General features: G+C 43.3%; 1 protein-coding gene across 1 annotated transcript in view; it reads left to right on the top strand.

Annotated features, from left to right (window-relative positions):
• The window catches only part of PKD1L3 (polycystin 1 like 3, transient receptor potential channel interacting), a 41,282-nt gene extending 23,355 nt beyond the window's left edge, over window positions 1-17,927 (top strand). Inside the window, exons 16-24 of the mRNA XM_040409411.1 lie at window positions 1,409-1,591; window positions 3,432-3,714; window positions 3,800-3,933; window positions 10,234-10,361; window positions 11,634-11,794; window positions 12,756-12,966; window positions 14,105-14,206; window positions 15,633-15,764; window positions 17,647-17,927. Of these exons, the coding sequence (XP_040265345.1) occupies window positions 1,409-1,591; window positions 3,432-3,714; window positions 3,800-3,933; window positions 10,234-10,361; window positions 11,634-11,794; window positions 12,756-12,966; window positions 14,105-14,206; window positions 15,633-15,764; window positions 17,647-17,754 (1,442 nt within the window). The 3' untranslated portion in view covers window positions 17,755-17,927. The remainder of the gene's footprint in view (window positions 1-1,408; window positions 1,592-3,431; window positions 3,715-3,799; window positions 3,934-10,233; window positions 10,362-11,633; window positions 11,795-12,755; window positions 12,967-14,104; window positions 14,207-15,632; window positions 15,765-17,646) is intronic.
• The last annotated feature ends 245 nt before the right edge of the window (window positions 17,928-18,172 follow it).

Here is an 18,172-nt window from a genome sequence, read left to right as displayed (position 1 = left end):
CAGAGTGACTTGAGACTGACGTTGCTAGGGACACACCGCCTGACAAATCCATTGACAACACTGTGGTTGCTGGTCAATGTATTCCTAATACCCTTAGCAACCAAGCACATATGGAAAAGTATTCTATCGGCATTACAGCATACATTTAAATTGCATGTGTTCATTAAATGAAGACTACTACACCAATTTAAAGAGGACCTCTCCCCGCTCCTGACAGGCCTGTTTTAATAGCTTCATGCATTCCCCATGTAATAACAATTCTGGCACATCTAGTCTTATGGCTCTATGTTGTGCCGTTCCTTTATTATTTCTACTAGAAGTTATGAATGAATTGCTAGCAGTCTGCAGTAAGGGTACAGGGGGCGGTAACCAGTTGGGGGCGTGTACCTGCACAGACTCACTCTATCCAATCAGTGCTGCCATTCTCAGACTGTGCAGGTACACCCCCCCAACTGGTTACCTCCCCTCTGTACCCTTACTGAAGGCTAATAGCAATTCATTCATAACTTCTAGTGCAAATAAAAAAGGAATGGCACAACATAGAGCCATAAGAATAGATGATCCAGAATTGTTAGTACGCGGGGAATGCATGTAGCTATTAAAATAGGCCTGTCAGGAGTGGTGAAAGGTCCGCTTTAAATGGTGTCCACTTTAACTCCTGTCCATAAAAATGGCTGCAGATGGAGGGGCATCTGACGCCTCCTCCACACAATGCGCCTGACTCCCAGCACAGAGGGCACTGTGTTTGAATCACATTTTCTACACACATACAGTGTGTTTAGTCACATATTCCTCCTCCCTTCTCCAGCAATTTTATGTTTGGGAGCACCGTCCAAAGCGAACAGTAGGCTGGTCGAATGGGTTGTGTAGTACTACGTTGTAATAATGATGAATGCTCCTCTGTGGGCATTTTTATCTAGGCCTATCAGAACCACAGATCTGTCGTATTGTTATCCATATCTTACAATATACCATTATACCTGCAGATAACATCTTTCCTTCACAGCAGCAGTAAACTGACGGTGAATTACCTATCTACATAGGAGTTTTATATCTCTCTACTGACTGCTACAGAAAGACAATATTTTGTAGTTAATTTTAAATTTTTCTATGCATATTGAGCTTTAAAAATACCTATTTCTGACAGAAATGTCCCTTTAAATTCTTCAAAGTGTATATAACAAGATACCTTGACCTGCAGGGCCCTTCTTCTCTCTAATGACCAATCTGCCCTCTGATGGGACTGAAATGTATTCCCATTTCTGGGTTAAAAAAAAAAAAAAAGCAAAGCATTACACCACACTTCACCCTGCAACCAATGTTCGTGAAGAGATATTAGTAAAATTATTTTCATAATTATTCTTTTATGTCTGCAATCTAATGTCCGTTTCTTTATTTCCTTTGCTAGTGCACATTCTTTTTCTGGTCACCACTATGATCATGGTGTATGCAGACAAAAGTCCAGATGAGTATAACCTGTACACAGCCATTCAAAACAGCTTCTCAGACTTTAATAACATTGAGTCCATACCAGACTTTTACTTATGGTCAAAAGGCACATTGCTATCAAACCTGTATAGCCAATACGATGGTAAGTGGTAGTCTCTTCAATCAGATTGGAGGTGTATTGGAAGCCATGTTGGTTATCAAACAGCTTTCACAGAGTCAGGCACAAATCTTCTGAAGCTACTGTTTATTATACAAGGTTATCCCACTAAAAGCAATTATCACATACCCACGGGATAGATCGTCAATATTGGATTGTGGGTGTCCAGTTGCTGGCACTCCGAGCGACCTAGAGAACAGAGGGTCCGAGAGCCCTCTTTCTGAATGTAGCAGGGTGAGCATGTTGTTCCACTGCTCCATTCACTTCTATGGGACTGATGTAGAGAGTACTGTCAGTGTCATAGAAATGAATGGAGCGGAAGACGAACATGCACATTATAGAGGCTTTGTAGCATGGTAGGGCTGACAAAAGCCATACCTTTCTTTCTCATGTCGGTGGTCCGGTGTTGGAGAAAAATTAAACTTTTAAAAATACGCAAATGAGATATTCCAGCACTCTGAGGTGGGCTTATGCCGTCCGAGCACTGCTTCAGTGATACCCCCGTTCCTTCCTAATGCTGGCCTTTTCCACTTCATCATGCCCCCATGCCTTTTGATTGACAGCGTTAGACCCCCCTGTCTATCGCTGAGATCCAGCGCCTGCGCACTTGCTTCCTTAATGGCGCATGCGAACAGGATCTTTTCCTTCCTTCCCGGCTCGTGAATATGTCTAATGCGCACCCACCGTCACGTCACTGAACCCAGAAGTGGCGGCGCGTGCACACTAGACATATTCACGAGCCGGGAAGAAAAGAAAAGATCCTGTGAGCATGCGCCGTTAAGGAAGCGAGTGCGCAGGCGCTGGATCTCAGCAATAGACCGGCGGGTCTAGCGCTGTCAAAGGACATGGAGGCGCGATTAAGTGGAAAAGGCCAGCATTAGGAAGGAACGGGGGCATCACTGAAGCAGACTCGAATACCTCATTTGCATATTTTTAACAGTTTATTTTTCTTCAACACTGGACTGCCGAGATGAGAAAGAAAGGTATGGCTTTTGTCAGTGTCATCAGCCCTACCAGGCTACATGCCTGGTAGGGAGGTTTGATCCGGGTGACAAAGCCTCTTTAAACTCGTTTAGAGAGACAGTAGGAGCCTCTGTTCTTGGGATCGCTCAGGGTCCCTGTGGTTGGACCCCTCATCCCAATCCAATATTTATCACCTATCCACAAAAGGTTATTCTTTTTTGTGAGATAAACCCTTTAAAGAACACTTGTCAGCAGTATAATCTGCATTAAACCAGACTTACTTCATGGTAGGGTTGATCTTGTTGATTAAAGTGATACCTTTCCTGTGAAAATTAGTTGCTGCATTCCCAACAAAAAGATTAGTATTCCTTATGCAAATGAGCCTAGTCCCTTAGTGCTCCTCCACTTTGTGCTGGCCCCATGCCTCGGTGCACCTCAGCTCCTGAGCTTTCCTATGCTGGCCCTGTGCCTCGGTACACTGTAGCCCTCGTTTGTATGAAGAATAAAAGGTTTTTTTTTTTTTATTATCAGGAATGCCACAACTAGTGTTGAGCGAACTTGTGTTTTAAGTTCGGCGTCGGGTTATCGAAGTATCCTGTTATGGATTCCGCTACCATGGACCATAACGGAATTTAGAATCCATAACGCGATTCTTCGATAACCCGAACTTTAGACGCCGAACTTAAAACACAAGTTCGCTCAACACTAGCCACAACTAATTTTCACAGGACAGGTATCACTTTAATTAGTAGGATTAACCCTATCAGGCAGTATGCCGGGTTTAACAGGGTTGATCCTGCTGACAAATGCTCCATTTCTAAACATAAGGTATTTCTTTTCTATGACTCTTGTTTTTAATTAGGTTTCATTACTGATGGAAATTGCTTCCTCCTGGGGAGCCCCCGTATCCGACAGCAGCGGAGACCGTTTAACAGTGCAGGGAACCAGAAGCTATACAACTTGGAGGATATGAGCAGCTATGGGCCTAAGTGGAGCACATTGGACGGCAGCAATGATTCAGCAGACATGTGGGTGTACCACACGGAGGATGAACTGGGAGCTCATCCAGTCTGGACGCAGATGGGCTACTACCTCGGAGGGGGTTATGTGGTAGAGCTGGGCTTAAACAGAAGCTCTGCAGCCAGGTATGACATGGAACACTTTCTGTGGGATGTATGGAACTGAATAGGGTTTAACTGGGCGCTTTGCTTCCCCTCTTCTTTTCTGCAGTGTGATTACAGACATGGAAACAAGCAATTGGCTGGACAGCTACACCAAAGGGATTTTTGTGGAGTTCAATGTGTATAATGCCAATGTAAATCTCTTCTGTCTTGTGAACTTTATCTTGGAAACCACTATGATCGGTAGGATGCGTGTGCGTGTGTGTACGTGTGCCTACTACTGGCAATGGCATCAGTCTTATTTTGTTGGTTAGACCGCCCACTCATATGATAAAGTTCATACCTAATCCTCAAGTATCCCTGAAAATTACTGAATAAGACACTGGGGGACATCTATCAAGCCCTATACCGCACAATAGTGGCGTAAAAAAGTCGCACATTAAGGCGCACAGCATCTGTGCACCATAATGTGCGACTTTTTGAGCTTTTCGGCACATTCCCGAAGTGCCGAGAAAGAAGTGTGACTTAGCGGAAGGGGGTGTGGCTGAAGTATACGCCAGCCTGTAGCTGGTGTAGACTTCTTTTTCTGGCGCACAGCAGGGCAGAGATGCGCCTGATTTATTAAGAGGCTTCTGCCTCTTAACAAATCAGGCGCATCTCACGCCAGTGCATGGAGATGATACAGCATGGATCCGCCAGTCTTGATATATCTCCCCCACTGTGTCCTCCATGCGTCTTGTGCCCCTCATCAGAGCAGGGATTTCATTTTAAAGGAAATGTCACATCAGAAAATGGCCTATTGTTTAATGGTTTTATGGTTAGCATATTTCTAAAGAATTTTTGGTGGTTATTTTTAATTTTCCATGTCAATATCTATATTTTCAACAAATATCTAATAAAATCCTGCCGTTTTCACACTGACCACTTAGCCTAATAATAGGTGCCATTTCTTGGTTTATACAGATCAATTTACTGCAGTTACCTGCTCATCTATACACAGAGGTCATATCATTAAAGGCAGGATTAGAATGACAGATAATGCAGGATCCACCATTTACAATAGGTGATTGTCAGAGCTTATCTATTCTTTCCTTGTACAATGACCTCCGCACAGGTCACAGAGCATGCCCGGAAAACTGTCCCGTAGAAGTCAGTAAGGTCCCCTCCTGTCCACTGTGTCTATGGACCATGGGGCTGCCGTAAAGCAATTTTCTTATTGTTTTCTAAAGGCTGTTTAGAACAGCTCAGGCAGAATGCCCGCCCCCATAATAATGTTCAGGAAATAGAATTTAAAAAATCTGTGATCAGAAAAAAATATGTCGCTATCTGGTTTTAAGTGGGAGAAAAAATGTTTGGTGACACATTCCCTTTAAGGTAGCCGAGACCTTCTGCTGCCAAGTGGACATCGGGACGTACATACAGTCCCTGACAAAAGTCTTGTCGCTTGTGTACAAATTGACCTGAAGTGCCGCTAAAATATATTTCTAATCAAGATTTTGTTACAAGAAATAGGTCATTTTAATACCAACAGCTTTTGTAATAATGTTTCAGTGCAAAACTAAACTGACAAAAAGTATTCTAATATTCACAGCTTGGTAAAGCCCATTGAGTCAATTTTTGCCAAGACATAAGTGTTGTCGCCTTGTCATATGAGCTTCACCTGTGACTAATAATGGATCAATTAGGTCTCAGGTGTGTATAAAAAGAACCCCAGTACACTAGACCTTCACATCAACTGCAACTAGACCTCTGCAAACAGGCCTAAGATTCACTCGGAGACTAAAGTGTTGATTATCAAGAGGCTGAAGACCAGATCCACTGCTGATGTGGCAGACACCTTCAATGTGTCTCAGCGTCAAGTTCAGAGGATAAAAAAAAGATTTGAAGAGACTGGAGACGTTTTGGACAAGGCCAGGTCAACTGCTCGAGAGGACCGTTTGTTGGCTCGAAAATCCAAGGCCAGCCCATTTTCCACTGCAGCAGAGCTCCACGAGACCTGGTCACCTGAAGTCCCTGTGTCAACCAGAACAGTTTGTCAGATTCTGTCTCGAAATGGCCTTCATGGTTGAATCAGTGCCCATAAGCCAGCACTAAACAAAAGACAATTGAAAAACCGTGTGGCATTTGCCAAGGGCCACAGCCTGCTAAAAGGATGGACGCTGGAAAAGTGGCAGAAGGTGGATTTTTCAGATGTATCTTCTGTTGAATTACACCACAGTCGCCGCAAATATTGCAGGAGACCTGCTGGGACCCGCATGGAGCCGAGATTTACCCAGAAAACAGTGAAGTTTGGTGGAGGCAAAATCATGGTCTGGGGTTGCATCCAGTATGGGGGTGTGCGAGGGATCTGCAGGGCGGAAGGCAACATCAATAGTCTAAAATACCAAGAAATCTTAGCTACCTCTTATATTCCCAACCATAAAAAAGGCCAAATTCTGCAGCAGGATGGTGCTCCATCGCATACTTCCATCTCCACATCAAAGTTCCTTAAGGCGAAGAAGATCAAGATGCTCCAGGATTGGCCAGCCCAGTCTCCAGACATGAACATCATTGAGCATATGTGGTGTAGGATGAAAGAGGAAGCATGGAAGACGAAACCAAAGAATATTGATGAACTCTGGGAGGCATGCAATTCCTGAAGACTTCATCAATAAATTGTATGAATCCTTGCCAAACCGCATGGATGCTGTCCTTCAAGCTCATGGAAGTCATACAAGATATTCAATTTGGATCTCACAGCACCACTACTTAATTTGCTGACATATTTTTGGATTTGCAGTAAAGTTGTTCAATTTCTGTATAGGCGACAAAACTTTTGTCTTGCCAAAATTTGACCTTTCTGTCTTGATTAAATGATAAAAAAAAAATTCGGTGAAACTAATTTATTTCAGTGCATTAAACATCATTTGGGAGGGCTTTAGCTTTTCATATGAGCTATTTCTAACACCAATTGATTAATTAAAAGTCAGGTTAGGGTCAGGTTAACCCTAATAGCAGGAGTTTCTACAAAATAGAGAAGCGACAAGACTTTTGTCAGGGACTGTACACTCGGTGTGGTCCTGTCCCTTGGACATTCATTTTTGGTCAGAGGTCCTACTATTTTAAATACTCCCTTCCAATTCCCCAGGATCCAGATATCCAGGCATTATAGAAGAAATAAAAGGGGGGGGGGGGCTTTTCTTTTGCTTCATCCTCGTTTGCGCTTGCAAAGTATTAATAACGTCTTGGAAATCCACGGTCTTGCCTAACTAAATAAATATGTTCCATTATACTAAATCTTGTAACCAACAGAAAGTGTCCCCAGGAGTTTGATAACATATGGACACGCTGGATGGATCCAGACAATACTGCTCTTTAATGGCATTATATTCACGAGTCTCTGTGAGCTGCCAGTGCTATACGAGAGGACGTATGACTGACAGTGTCATGGATTGTTACATTTCTTTTTGTTTATTTTTATTTTCTTAACCCTTTAATAACCAGGAAATATTCAAATTTTTTTACTCCCAGTTAGGGCTGAAACGATTACTCGATTAAATCAAGTAATTTGACACAAAAAAATCCTCGATGCAAATATTTTGCATCGAAGATTCGTTTGGGTCATGTGACCACGGAGCGGGAGTGAAGCGCTTGCTATTACTCCCGCTCCGTGGTCTCCCACGGCGCTTGGAATACTTACCTTTCCAGCAGGCGGCCTCCAGACACTCCACAGTACGTCCATGGTCCCGCGCTGCTCTGACCTCCTGACGTCCGCACGCCGTGACCTGACGCACTGTGTGATGTCAGGAGCAGAGCAGCGCAGAACGATGGAGTGTCGGCAGCGCCCCTGCTGGAAAGGTAAGTTGGTGAAACCGAGGGGGTGGGGGTGCAACTAAGGCCAGGCGCCTTGAGTGCACAGCGTCATAGAAACCAGTGACGCTGTGCAATCCGGGTGTCAGGAGGAGCATGGCACAATGGGAGCAGAGCTGATGGCACAAGGGGCAGTGCTGATGGCACAAGGGGGCAGAGCTGATGGCACAAGGGGGCAGAGCTGATGGCACAATGGGGGCAGAGCTGATGGCACAATGGGGGCAGAGCTGATGGCACAAGGGGGCAGAGCTGATGGCACAAGGGGGCAGAGCTAATGGCACAATGGGGGCAGAGCTAATGGGGCAGAGCTGATGGCACAAGGGGGCAGAGCTGATGGCACAATGGGGGCAGAGCTGATGGCACAATGGGGGCAGAGCTGATGGCACAAGGGGGCAGAGCTGATGGCACAAGGGGGCAGAGCTGATGGCACAAGGGGCAGAGCTGATGGCACAAGGGGCAGAGCTGATGGCACAATGGGGGCAGAGCTGATGGCACAAGGGGGCAGAGCTGAAGGCACAAGGGGGCAGAGCTGAAGGCACAAGGGGGCAGAGCTGATGGCACAAGGGGGCAGAGCTGATGGCACAATGGGGGCAGAGCTGATGGCACAATGGGGGCAGAGCTGATGGCACAATGGGGGCAGAGCTGATGGCACAATGGGGGCAGAGCTGATGGCACAATGGGGGCAGAGCTGATGGCACAATGGGGGCAGAGCTGATGGCACTGGGGTGAGGGAGAGCTGATGGCACTGGGGTGAGGGAGAGCTGATGGCACTGGGTGGGGAGAGCTGATGGCACTGGGTGGGGAGAGCTGATGGCACTGGGGGAGTGGAGCTGATGCACTTGGGCTGATCGCACAGTGGGGAACAAAGGGTGTTGGGGACTAATGGCAGGGGGTCTGAGTTTTTATAAAGGAAAACAGTCTATTATTTTTTTCTTATTAGATTACTCGATTAATCGTAAAAAATAATCGATAGAATACTCGATTACTAAAATAATCGTTTACTGCAGCCCTACTCCCAGCCCTCCCAAAGCCATAACGTTTTTATTTTTTCACTCACATAGCTGTATGATGGCTTGTTTTTGCAGGACTAGATGCACTTTCTAATGGCCCTATATACAGTTGCATAAAATGTGGTGCGAAAGGGAAAAAATTCCAAATGGGGTGGAATTCTAAAAAAAAAACACCATTCCGACACAGTTTTATGTTTTTGTTTTTTTACACTATTTCCTATGCGGTAAAACTGAACTGTTACTTTTATTTTCCGGGTCATTACAATTATGGCGATGCCACATATGTATAGTTTTTCTTGCATTTTAATACTGGATTTCATCTCCATATTCTGACCCCTGTACAGAGCTGTGTGAGGGCTCATTTTTTGCCGGGCGTAATGTACTTTTCAATTATACCATTTTGGTGTATGACTTTTTGATCACTTTTTACTTTGTTGTGGGAAGTAAAACGACCAAAAAACAGCAAATCAGCCATTTTTACTTTTTTTTGCCGTATGAAAATATATTTTTATATTTGTATGGGAGTTTTTGCACGCGCCGATGGCCATGATTAGAGATGAGTGAATTTACGCTTATGAAATTCGTTCACACTTCGTTTGTTGGTAAAAGGTGAATTGCATTAAAGATTCCGTTACCACGGACCATAACGCAATTCTATGACGGAATGCCCTTAGAGCCCGTTATTCATTCCGTCATAATAGAAGTATATAGGCTGCAAAACGGATCCGTCCCGTTTCCGTTATTCAGGGGAGTCTTACTTCTATTATGACGGAATGAATAATGGAATGCCTCTAAAGGCATTCCGTCATAGAATTGCGTTATGGTCCGTGGTAACTGAATCCATAACGCAATTCACCTTTTACCAAATGAAGTGTGAACAAATTTCAAAATATGAAATTCGCTCATCTCTAGCCATGATGTATTTTTTTTATTGCTTACATATTTTTATTTACATTTTGGGAAAGGGGATGATTTGAATTTTTAGATTTGTTTTTTTATTTAAAAAAAAAAACTTTTTTACACTTTTATAATTTTTATAGGGAACAATAACAAGCAATCATCAGATTGCTTGTCTCATAGACTCCAATGCATTAGCGTCAATGAGAATTTTAATATGTTCCTATGGGCCCACGAGCAGGGGCTCCATAGAAACAAATAAGCAGCAGCCTCCTGTCACACAGAAGGACGGGGGCTGCTGCATACACGCTCCGGCTCCCCGATCCCTGCTGGAGGGAGCCGGAGCACACCCAGAAGCGCAAGCTTCTCGGTTTCAGGGCAACTGAAGGGTTTAAAAGTCCACGACCAGCATTACTGCTAGTCGCAGACATTAGTAGCGGGTGTCCGCTGTTTAAAACAGTGGACACCCGGCAGTAATGGCACCCGCTGAATGTGCCAGCGGGCGCCTTTTTTAAATGCCTGGCCGCCAACATAAATTTACGTTTGGCAGTTGGGAAAAGGTTAAAAATGATAAATAAAGCCTTTGAGAGCTGAGACCTTGAACAGCATATGATCGGTATATTCAATACTTTGCTGGTTCAGTGTATATATTGACAAGTGGGAAGGTCACTCATAGACTGAAAGACAGCAGCACAAAGTATTTCAGAAGAAATATATATTGAACTTCTTATGTAATAAAAAGTTGTTTTCCATTTTTTACATGTTCACTTCTTGCTCAACATCACAGGAGGTTTATTCCCGTCGAGTGAATTGCAAATTATGCGTCTGTATCAGTCAACCGAAGGAATCACAAACGTAAAGTTTGTTAGTGAGATGCTGTCCATGGTGATCTTTGTGTACATCATTATAGTTCAGGTAAGAATGAAGCCACACTGATGTTTCTGTGACATGCAATGAAACCGTACCCCCAGGGGCGTACTCAGAAATTGTAAGATCCCCTAGCAAAAATTCAGAATTCTGTAATAAATGTTTATACTACATTATGTGCTTGCACAACAGCCATATAAATAAATGGTAACATTCTGGATGCCCGCAGCCACCACTACGGGGAACTTGCTGCATTCGGAGTTATACAGCTACTACTGAACTCGTGTTGACTGCAGGCAAACACTATGGGGGAGATCATGAGGGGGTTTGTAGTCAGTTTAGCTGTAGTCTGCATTGTCCTAATTTGCGCCAAATTTAAAGGGGTTTTCTCACTTCAAACATTGGTGGCATATTACTAGGAAATGCCACCAATGTCAAATAGGTGTGGGTCCCACCTCTAGGACCTGAACTCAAAGTGAAGGTGAGAGCACGGTGCACACGTGGCCACCCTCGCATGCGTGGTGTGCTCTTGTTCACTTTGGGAGCTCCATTCTAAAGATGTGGGTCCAGCATCTATCTGACATTAGTGGCATGCCCTAGCGAGACACCACCAATGTCTGAGGTGAGACAACCCCTTTAGGTCTAACACTTCTGTATTAAAATACTTTCTACACTACCCCTTTACTGTTAGGCTACTTTCACACTAGCGTTTTGCTGGATCCGGCAGAGTTCAGCAAAAACGCTTCCGTTAATGATAATACAACCTTCTGCATCCGTTATGAACAGATCCGGTATATTATCTGTAACATTACCAAGACGGATCCGTCATGAGCTCCATTGAAAGTCAATGGGAGATGGATCCGTTTTCTATTGTGTCAGAGAAAATGGATCCGTCCCCATTGACTTGCATTGTGGGTCATGACGGATCCGTCTTGCTCCGCATCCCATGACGGAAAGAAAACCGCAGCTTGCTGCTGTTTGCTCTCCGGTATGAGAACGCAACCAAACTGAATGGAATGCATTTTGGAGCACTCCGTTCTGTTCAGTTCCGTTTTATCCCCATTGACAATGAATGGGGAAAAAACAGAAGGGCTTTTTTCCGGTATTGAGACCCTATGACGGATCTCAATACCGGAAAATATTAACGCTAGTGTGAAAGTAGCCTTATACGATGACAAAACTAGATTGAGTGGTGAAAAATGCCCTCCCACCAGCTTCCCATACTAATCGCAGGCCTGCCTTTATAGGGGGTAACGCCACTGCTTAGCAATGATACTAGATTCCCTGCCTCATACAAGTGGCTTCTTCTGATCTTTACAGGTGATACGTTTGAAGCAACAAAAATGCTCCTATTTTTGCCAAACAAGGAACCTGCTGGATTTGGGCATCATTACCATCTGCTCTGCCATCACAGGGCTGTACATTAAGCGTGCATTTCTGAGCCAACGGGATGTAGCTCGTTACCATATGGATCATACACGGTGAGACTACACTTTATACTGTTCATGTCTCGGTATCTACAACAGGAAGGACTATGTCTGTGCAGGTTACAAAAAGACTTGTCTAACCTGACACCATGTTTTTACTCATCGTAGTATATAAATGCCTAGATCACCTGTACTGATGCAGTAGAGCTACGTCTGTCATGTAATTGTGTGGCTGCCTTTTATATGTATCGTGGTAAAGGGGAAGATGCAAAGTATTCCGCGTTGCCACACATTGTGAGCTCTGCAGATAATAAACTCCCTCAGATGCGGACCCATTCATTTTATTTGGACGGCAAAAGATGGGGACAGCACACGGCGCATATCCGTTCTGCAGCCCCACACAAAACAATAGAACATGTCCTATTTTTGTCTGTTTTGGGTGGGAAGATCATATTCTCTTGGAGGCTCCAACAGCTGAATACACAAAAACAATTATGACAGCATGCATTTTCCTGACACTGCAAATCTCATACACTGTGCAATGCCTAAGGTGGAGGGCGGTGTTTCTTTTTATTAATCCTTGTCATGTTCCTCCCCATTAAGCCTTGCGCTAGACGTACATTATCAGTATCCATTTTGCTGAAGTGTTCTTTTAAGTTGATGGGCAATGCAGAGTTGATTATTTATAGCATGTAAGGATCTGTGCACATTAGTGGTGGCCGAGGAAAAAAACATATTCTGATATGTGCAAATCTTACCCCGGATCCTCCAGTCAGTCCCTTAGTAGGCAGACGATGTATAACCATACAGGATGTTGCCACATGTTCCAGAGTTTTAGAAGCCAGAATCAGGAGTGGATCATTCAAAAAGAGGGAAAGTAGTATCTGTCCTTCGACTTCTTTTATGTTCCCTGTCGGATTTTGGCATCAAAAACTGGATCCTGAGTGTGTGGCAGCACCTTCATACTTTGTGTGCTGCCTATGCCTGGTCAGTAATGATTCATCCTTCCCTGCAGATTTGTCAGCTTCTATGAGACTGGCACTCTGGACAGCGCCTATAGTTATTGTATTGCCTTCTTGGTTGCACTACTAACCATCAAACTCTGGCGTCTCCTCAACCTGAACCCAAATCTGCACCTGATAACCATGACACTGCAGAAGGCTTGGAATGAAATCAGTGGCTTCCTTCTCACTATCCTCATCCTCCTGGTGGCTTACTCCATTTCTGTGAGTACCATGCACTAGCACTTCTGCACTACAGCAACTACTGCTCCTCTGGAGCGTGGTGGTCTTGCCTACTGACGATGGTGAAAAAAATGTGATTGCTGCCTAGTAGCAAGCAAAACAATTTCAGCACTTTAAGAAGAAATGTTAAAGGGGTTGACCCATAAAGAACATTTATGACCTATCCACAGGATAGGCGAAAAATGTTTCATTGCTGGAGGCCTCATTGATCAATAGAATGTGGAACCCAGGACCCCTAATCATCTTTATTGCATAGTTAGGAAGAGTTTGAATGGAGTGGTGGTCGCCTCTACACACTGCTCTATTCAGTATCTATGGGACTAAAGTGCCTTTAGGCTACCTGCACATGGTGTGAATCCTCTTGTGGAAAAATGCACCGTCATACAGTACCAGCAAAGTGTAGGAGAGTAGACAAATCTCATGTACACTTTGCTTTTTCGTTCCATGTTGAAATCCGCAGCATGTCCGTTTCTTTTGTGCAGATTTCACAGTTTTCAGTGCAAGCGTGAGATCTGCAGCCAAATTGCATCAAGTCTGCACCAAAAATATTGCAAGTTACGTGGTTTTTGGTACAGAAATGCTGAAATCTGTTTGGATTTTCTGTTTGTAACCTTAAAGGGGTTGTCTCACTTCAGTAAGTTGCAATTATCATGTAGAGAAAGTGAATACCATCCACTTACTAATGTATTGTTATTATCCATATTGCTTCCTTTGCTGGCTGGATCCATCAGTGGTGGTCGTGCTTCCACAATATAGGAAAAAAAGCACCAGCCTATGTGAGCTCCCATGGTCCCGGCCACCAGAGAGGCTGACGCTTTTTCCTATAGTGTGCAAGCACGACCGCCACTGATGGATTGCAGGGTGGTCGTAACCATGGAAACGAGCAGTGTATAATGTGATGGAAAAATGAATCCAGGCAGCAATATGGATAATAACAATACATTAGTAAGTGGCTTGTATTAACTTTCTCTACATGATAAAGGGGTCCTTTCACTTCAGTAAGTTGCATTTAATAGGGCTTCTGTTGCATGGCATGGTCAACCCATAGCAAAGAGTGTTACTAGCGTTAACCACATATGTCATGCTTAAGCAATATAATAAATATTTTTTTCCTTTTTAGTGCAATTTACTTTTTGGCTGGTCCATTTCCAATTACAGAACTGTTACAGACTCTGCAGTGACCATTATCAGCCTTTTAATTGGCATTTTTAATTATGAGGAGGTAAGAAAAATAAAACAGCAATATGCTCATTCTCAATAGTTTTCTCTTGCAGATGTCTATAGCCTCTATCACGTGGCTTTGTTTTGCATCAATATCAAGGGCCCTTTACACGTGCTGACAATTGAACAGATCGTTACTAACCAGCGTTACTAGTAACACTCGTTAACGATGATCTGGCGGTGTAAATGCACCACCGATTACCTTACAAGCAAAATGCTTGTTCATCGGGTAATTGTATCTTTTGTGCTACACAAAAGATCATCGTTTCCCAGTGGCCGATTGTGCAGTGTAAACATGCTCTGCTGCCTGGAAACAACGAGACCGTATGGGGAAGAGTGATGGCATTAGCGATCGCTCCTCCCCATACTCTGGTGGAGATCGGTGCATGTAAATACAGCAGTCTCCTCTGCTAGCGATCAGTAGATGGTTAGATCTGCTAGATCGTCATGCCATGTAAAGGGACCATCAGTGTGCATTCACATGACCGCATGTTCAGTCCACATCCAATCTGCCAATTCTGCAGATCACACCCAGACCTATTCATTTCTATGGGGCCGCCAAAAAAAAAAAAACGTGGACAGCACATGGATGTCATCCCTGTGCTGTACGCATCTGTGTGGCTGGGATGCAAATTATAGAACATGTCCTATTCTGGTCGGTTTTGCAGGCAATAGGCATATTTTTTTCAGTGGGGCCCACAAAAAGTGCAGGACACACAGACAGCATTTACATTATACATATCCGCGAATGCAGCCTTAGTAATTAAAAAACAGGAATGGGTCCAAAATATGGAAGATATGTAAATCTTGCATTTATACTTTGTAGGTTGCACTACTGGTTTTGGCTTAAAAAAAAATTATGATGAAAAGTATGTACCAAATATGCAAGTGTGACAGTGGCCTTATGCACATAGCACCATTAGGGATCCACAATAGATAGAGTTCTGTGGGATAATACTGCACCTCTCATGGACCGCAGAAATCAATACTCATTGTTATGCATCGCTCCGAGAGGAGAATAATAAGGCAGATTTATTAATCCTCTAGCCAGCATAAAATTAGAGGCGATGTACACCTTCGGGGGCAATTAATTTATTATGGTTGCATTTCACTCATTTTGGGCTAAAAATAATGTGGGTTTGCAGGTGCTGTGAAACTGACTTACGGATGTAGACAGCACACTGTGTGCTGTCCGCATCTTTTTCAGCCCAATTGAAGTGAATGGGTCCTACAAAAAAAAAAAAAAAAAAGTCATGTGCATGAGCCCTGATGTTTTGGCCCAGAAGAAATTAGTACTGAAAGTAGAGAGTGAATTCGGCAGCACTGCCAGAAGAAATTAGTACCAAGTTTTTTATATACAGTAACTAGACACATATTTCCTACTAGAGCATTTGATGTTTTTGTGACATTTCAACTTGTGTTTGCAGGTTATCAGTCTGGACCCGGTCCTGGGCTCTTTGCTCATCTTTACCTGTGTCATCTTTCTCGCGTTTATAGTTGTCAATATCTTATTGTCCGCGCTACTGAATGTCTTCTCCCGTGAGCGCAAGAACCCAACGGTAAGAACAAAGCAGTAACTTTATTAAGGTGGAAGGATGTTCTATCATTGCAGATTGTGGCCACATGGCAAGTAATACACCTACAAATACTGGGCTCAATACCACAATATGGCATCATATATTCACAACACTTAGCTCCAAAAATATTTTTGGAGCTACACCCATCTCTGTAGCAGGCATTCCAGTATTCTGTTCCAAGGAAGAGAATACTGTAATGGCAGTATATGGAATAGGAGCTGTTCAAGTCTCGTTTTTAACGTATGTTTAAGTTAGGTGTACATAAAATATGCAATATTATAGTCCTCTTTCAGGCTTTTTTTTTTTTTTACGTAGTATAAGTTTAATGGATGTGCGTACCTTTGTACCGGTTTTCTAGAAGAAAAAAAAAAAAATTATCTTGTTTTAAATGAAGCGTTGAAGGCTTCATCTGAGAACAAACAGGTATGTTTAATGGATGGAAGCATAATAATGTCTTATGGTTCCATCCATCTCTCATTGATGGCAATGTAAAAAAAAAAAAGTATACGTTTCCATACTTTTATTTACAGGACTGAATAGTCTGGTATATGGAGCTATTCTGTTCTTAAAAAAATAAAATAAAAAGGTAAACATGGACAAACTTAATTCAAAAGTGCATACTTTCGACTAAGCTGGTTTCACATTAGTGTGAATAGCTTTCCAGAGCTCTCTGGATGTTACCACATGCCCGTCTGACCCATTGACTATAATGGGATCCAGCAGAGATCTGGTCGCTACAAAAACCACTGCACATAACCGTTTTAGTTTGGTGGAATCCTGGCATATTTGCTTCATCTGGGCCCACTACAAGCGACGTTTCGGGAGTTTTTGCCCCCTTTGTCATCATGCGTATCGAAAGAGGCGGTAACCATGTTTAAATAGTATCATAAGAAGCAAAGAGGAATCTCTCAGAAAGGAGAACCATCTCACCACCTATTAGAGGATCCAACTTTCCAATAAGCTTTGGGATTTCACAAGGGAATAAAGCCAAGTGGGATATCCATCTGCAGACAGCTGTTTGGGGATGCATACCGCTCATCAGTATGGAGTAGGATTCTGGCTGGTTCAGTGCGACTTGGAAGGAGCTTAGTCGGGGTGCCGGGTCTCCTTAAAGAGACCAGTAATGTATGGGGCCTTACTGAAAGTACTCCACAGTATGGACACTTATTGGCAGTGCTCCATGGGATACCTCTGTACATATTCATTTCCCATTGAGCATTGCCAATAAGTCTCCACAAATGGCTGGTCTCTTTAAGAAGATTCAGCACCCTACCAAAGATGCAGAAGTAGTAACATACAAATTACAAAGCCATTCTACTAGTAAGGTACAAAATTTATATAGAAACATAGGGAACGCTCCACTCTGAAAACAATCATATAAAAACATTACGATTTCATTTAACCCTTTTGGTTCAATACAGCCCTCTCTGCAACAACCTTCTATCCCTGACCCCCACCAGTATCGGTCATCTCATAAATATGATGTGCCAAGTAAAAAGGTTGGAGAACAGATGTTTACCTTTGTTTTAAAACTCTCATACTCTCTTTTCATCCTTTATCTCACTTATATTTTTTTATATTTGCCCTGCTCTCATTAGGACTTATCTTACTGGAGGGAGTATGAATTGCTCAGACTTGCTGATATGACAAATATGTTTAACTGTACATCCGTCATTTTTTTGATGAACTGGTCACATGAAGTTTGCTTAGGTGCAATAACATCAAAATGTGTGATGCAATTTTAGAGTCGGTTTGCCCCTTCAATAAATGAGGAGTAAAACCAACAAGATTAAAAAATATATATATATTTGAGATTCCTCCATCGTCATCCACATCTCATACTTGATATTCACTCTTTCACTAGCCATATGAAGAAAAAGAAATTGTGGACATGCTCTCACTGAAGCTATCGGGACTGCTCGGTGCACACAAAAAAGAGGACCCGTCAGCAGTGAAAGAGAAACAGTCCTGATCAAATATGGAAAACTTTAGTCTGATTGTAAGTCATTACATATTGAGATAAAGAGCTGCTACTGTTCACCCCCTTAAACGCTTCATCCTCTGCAGGTAACAGCTGTATAATAGAGCCGTCATCTGCAGTGACTGGGATTAGAGTCGACTCCGATCCTGGTCATGTGGACAGAGGCAGTGGACTCCCTCAGCAAAATTTCACGTCTTCAACCGGTTGCTATGGGAGCCTGGGGAATTGTAAAGGCTCCCATGCTTGGCATAGCAGACTGCCTGTCAAAACCCCATATACTGCAATAGTATACTGATGCTGTCTATGAAACAAGCGATTCAGAAGATGGCATATTCAAATCCTCTAAGGTAGTGTTCCCCAACTCCAGTCCTCAGGGCCTACCTGCCGGTCAGGATTTACTTAGTATTCA

Source organism: Bufo bufo, chromosome 10, assembly GCF_905171765.1.
Source record: "Bufo bufo chromosome 10, aBufBuf1.1, whole genome shotgun sequence".
In the NCBI taxonomy this organism is placed as follows: domain Eukaryota; kingdom Metazoa; phylum Chordata; class Amphibia; order Anura; family Bufonidae; genus Bufo; species Bufo bufo.
Note: the sequence above shows the minus strand (reverse complement) of the source record. Positions and strands in the feature narration are given on the sequence as shown.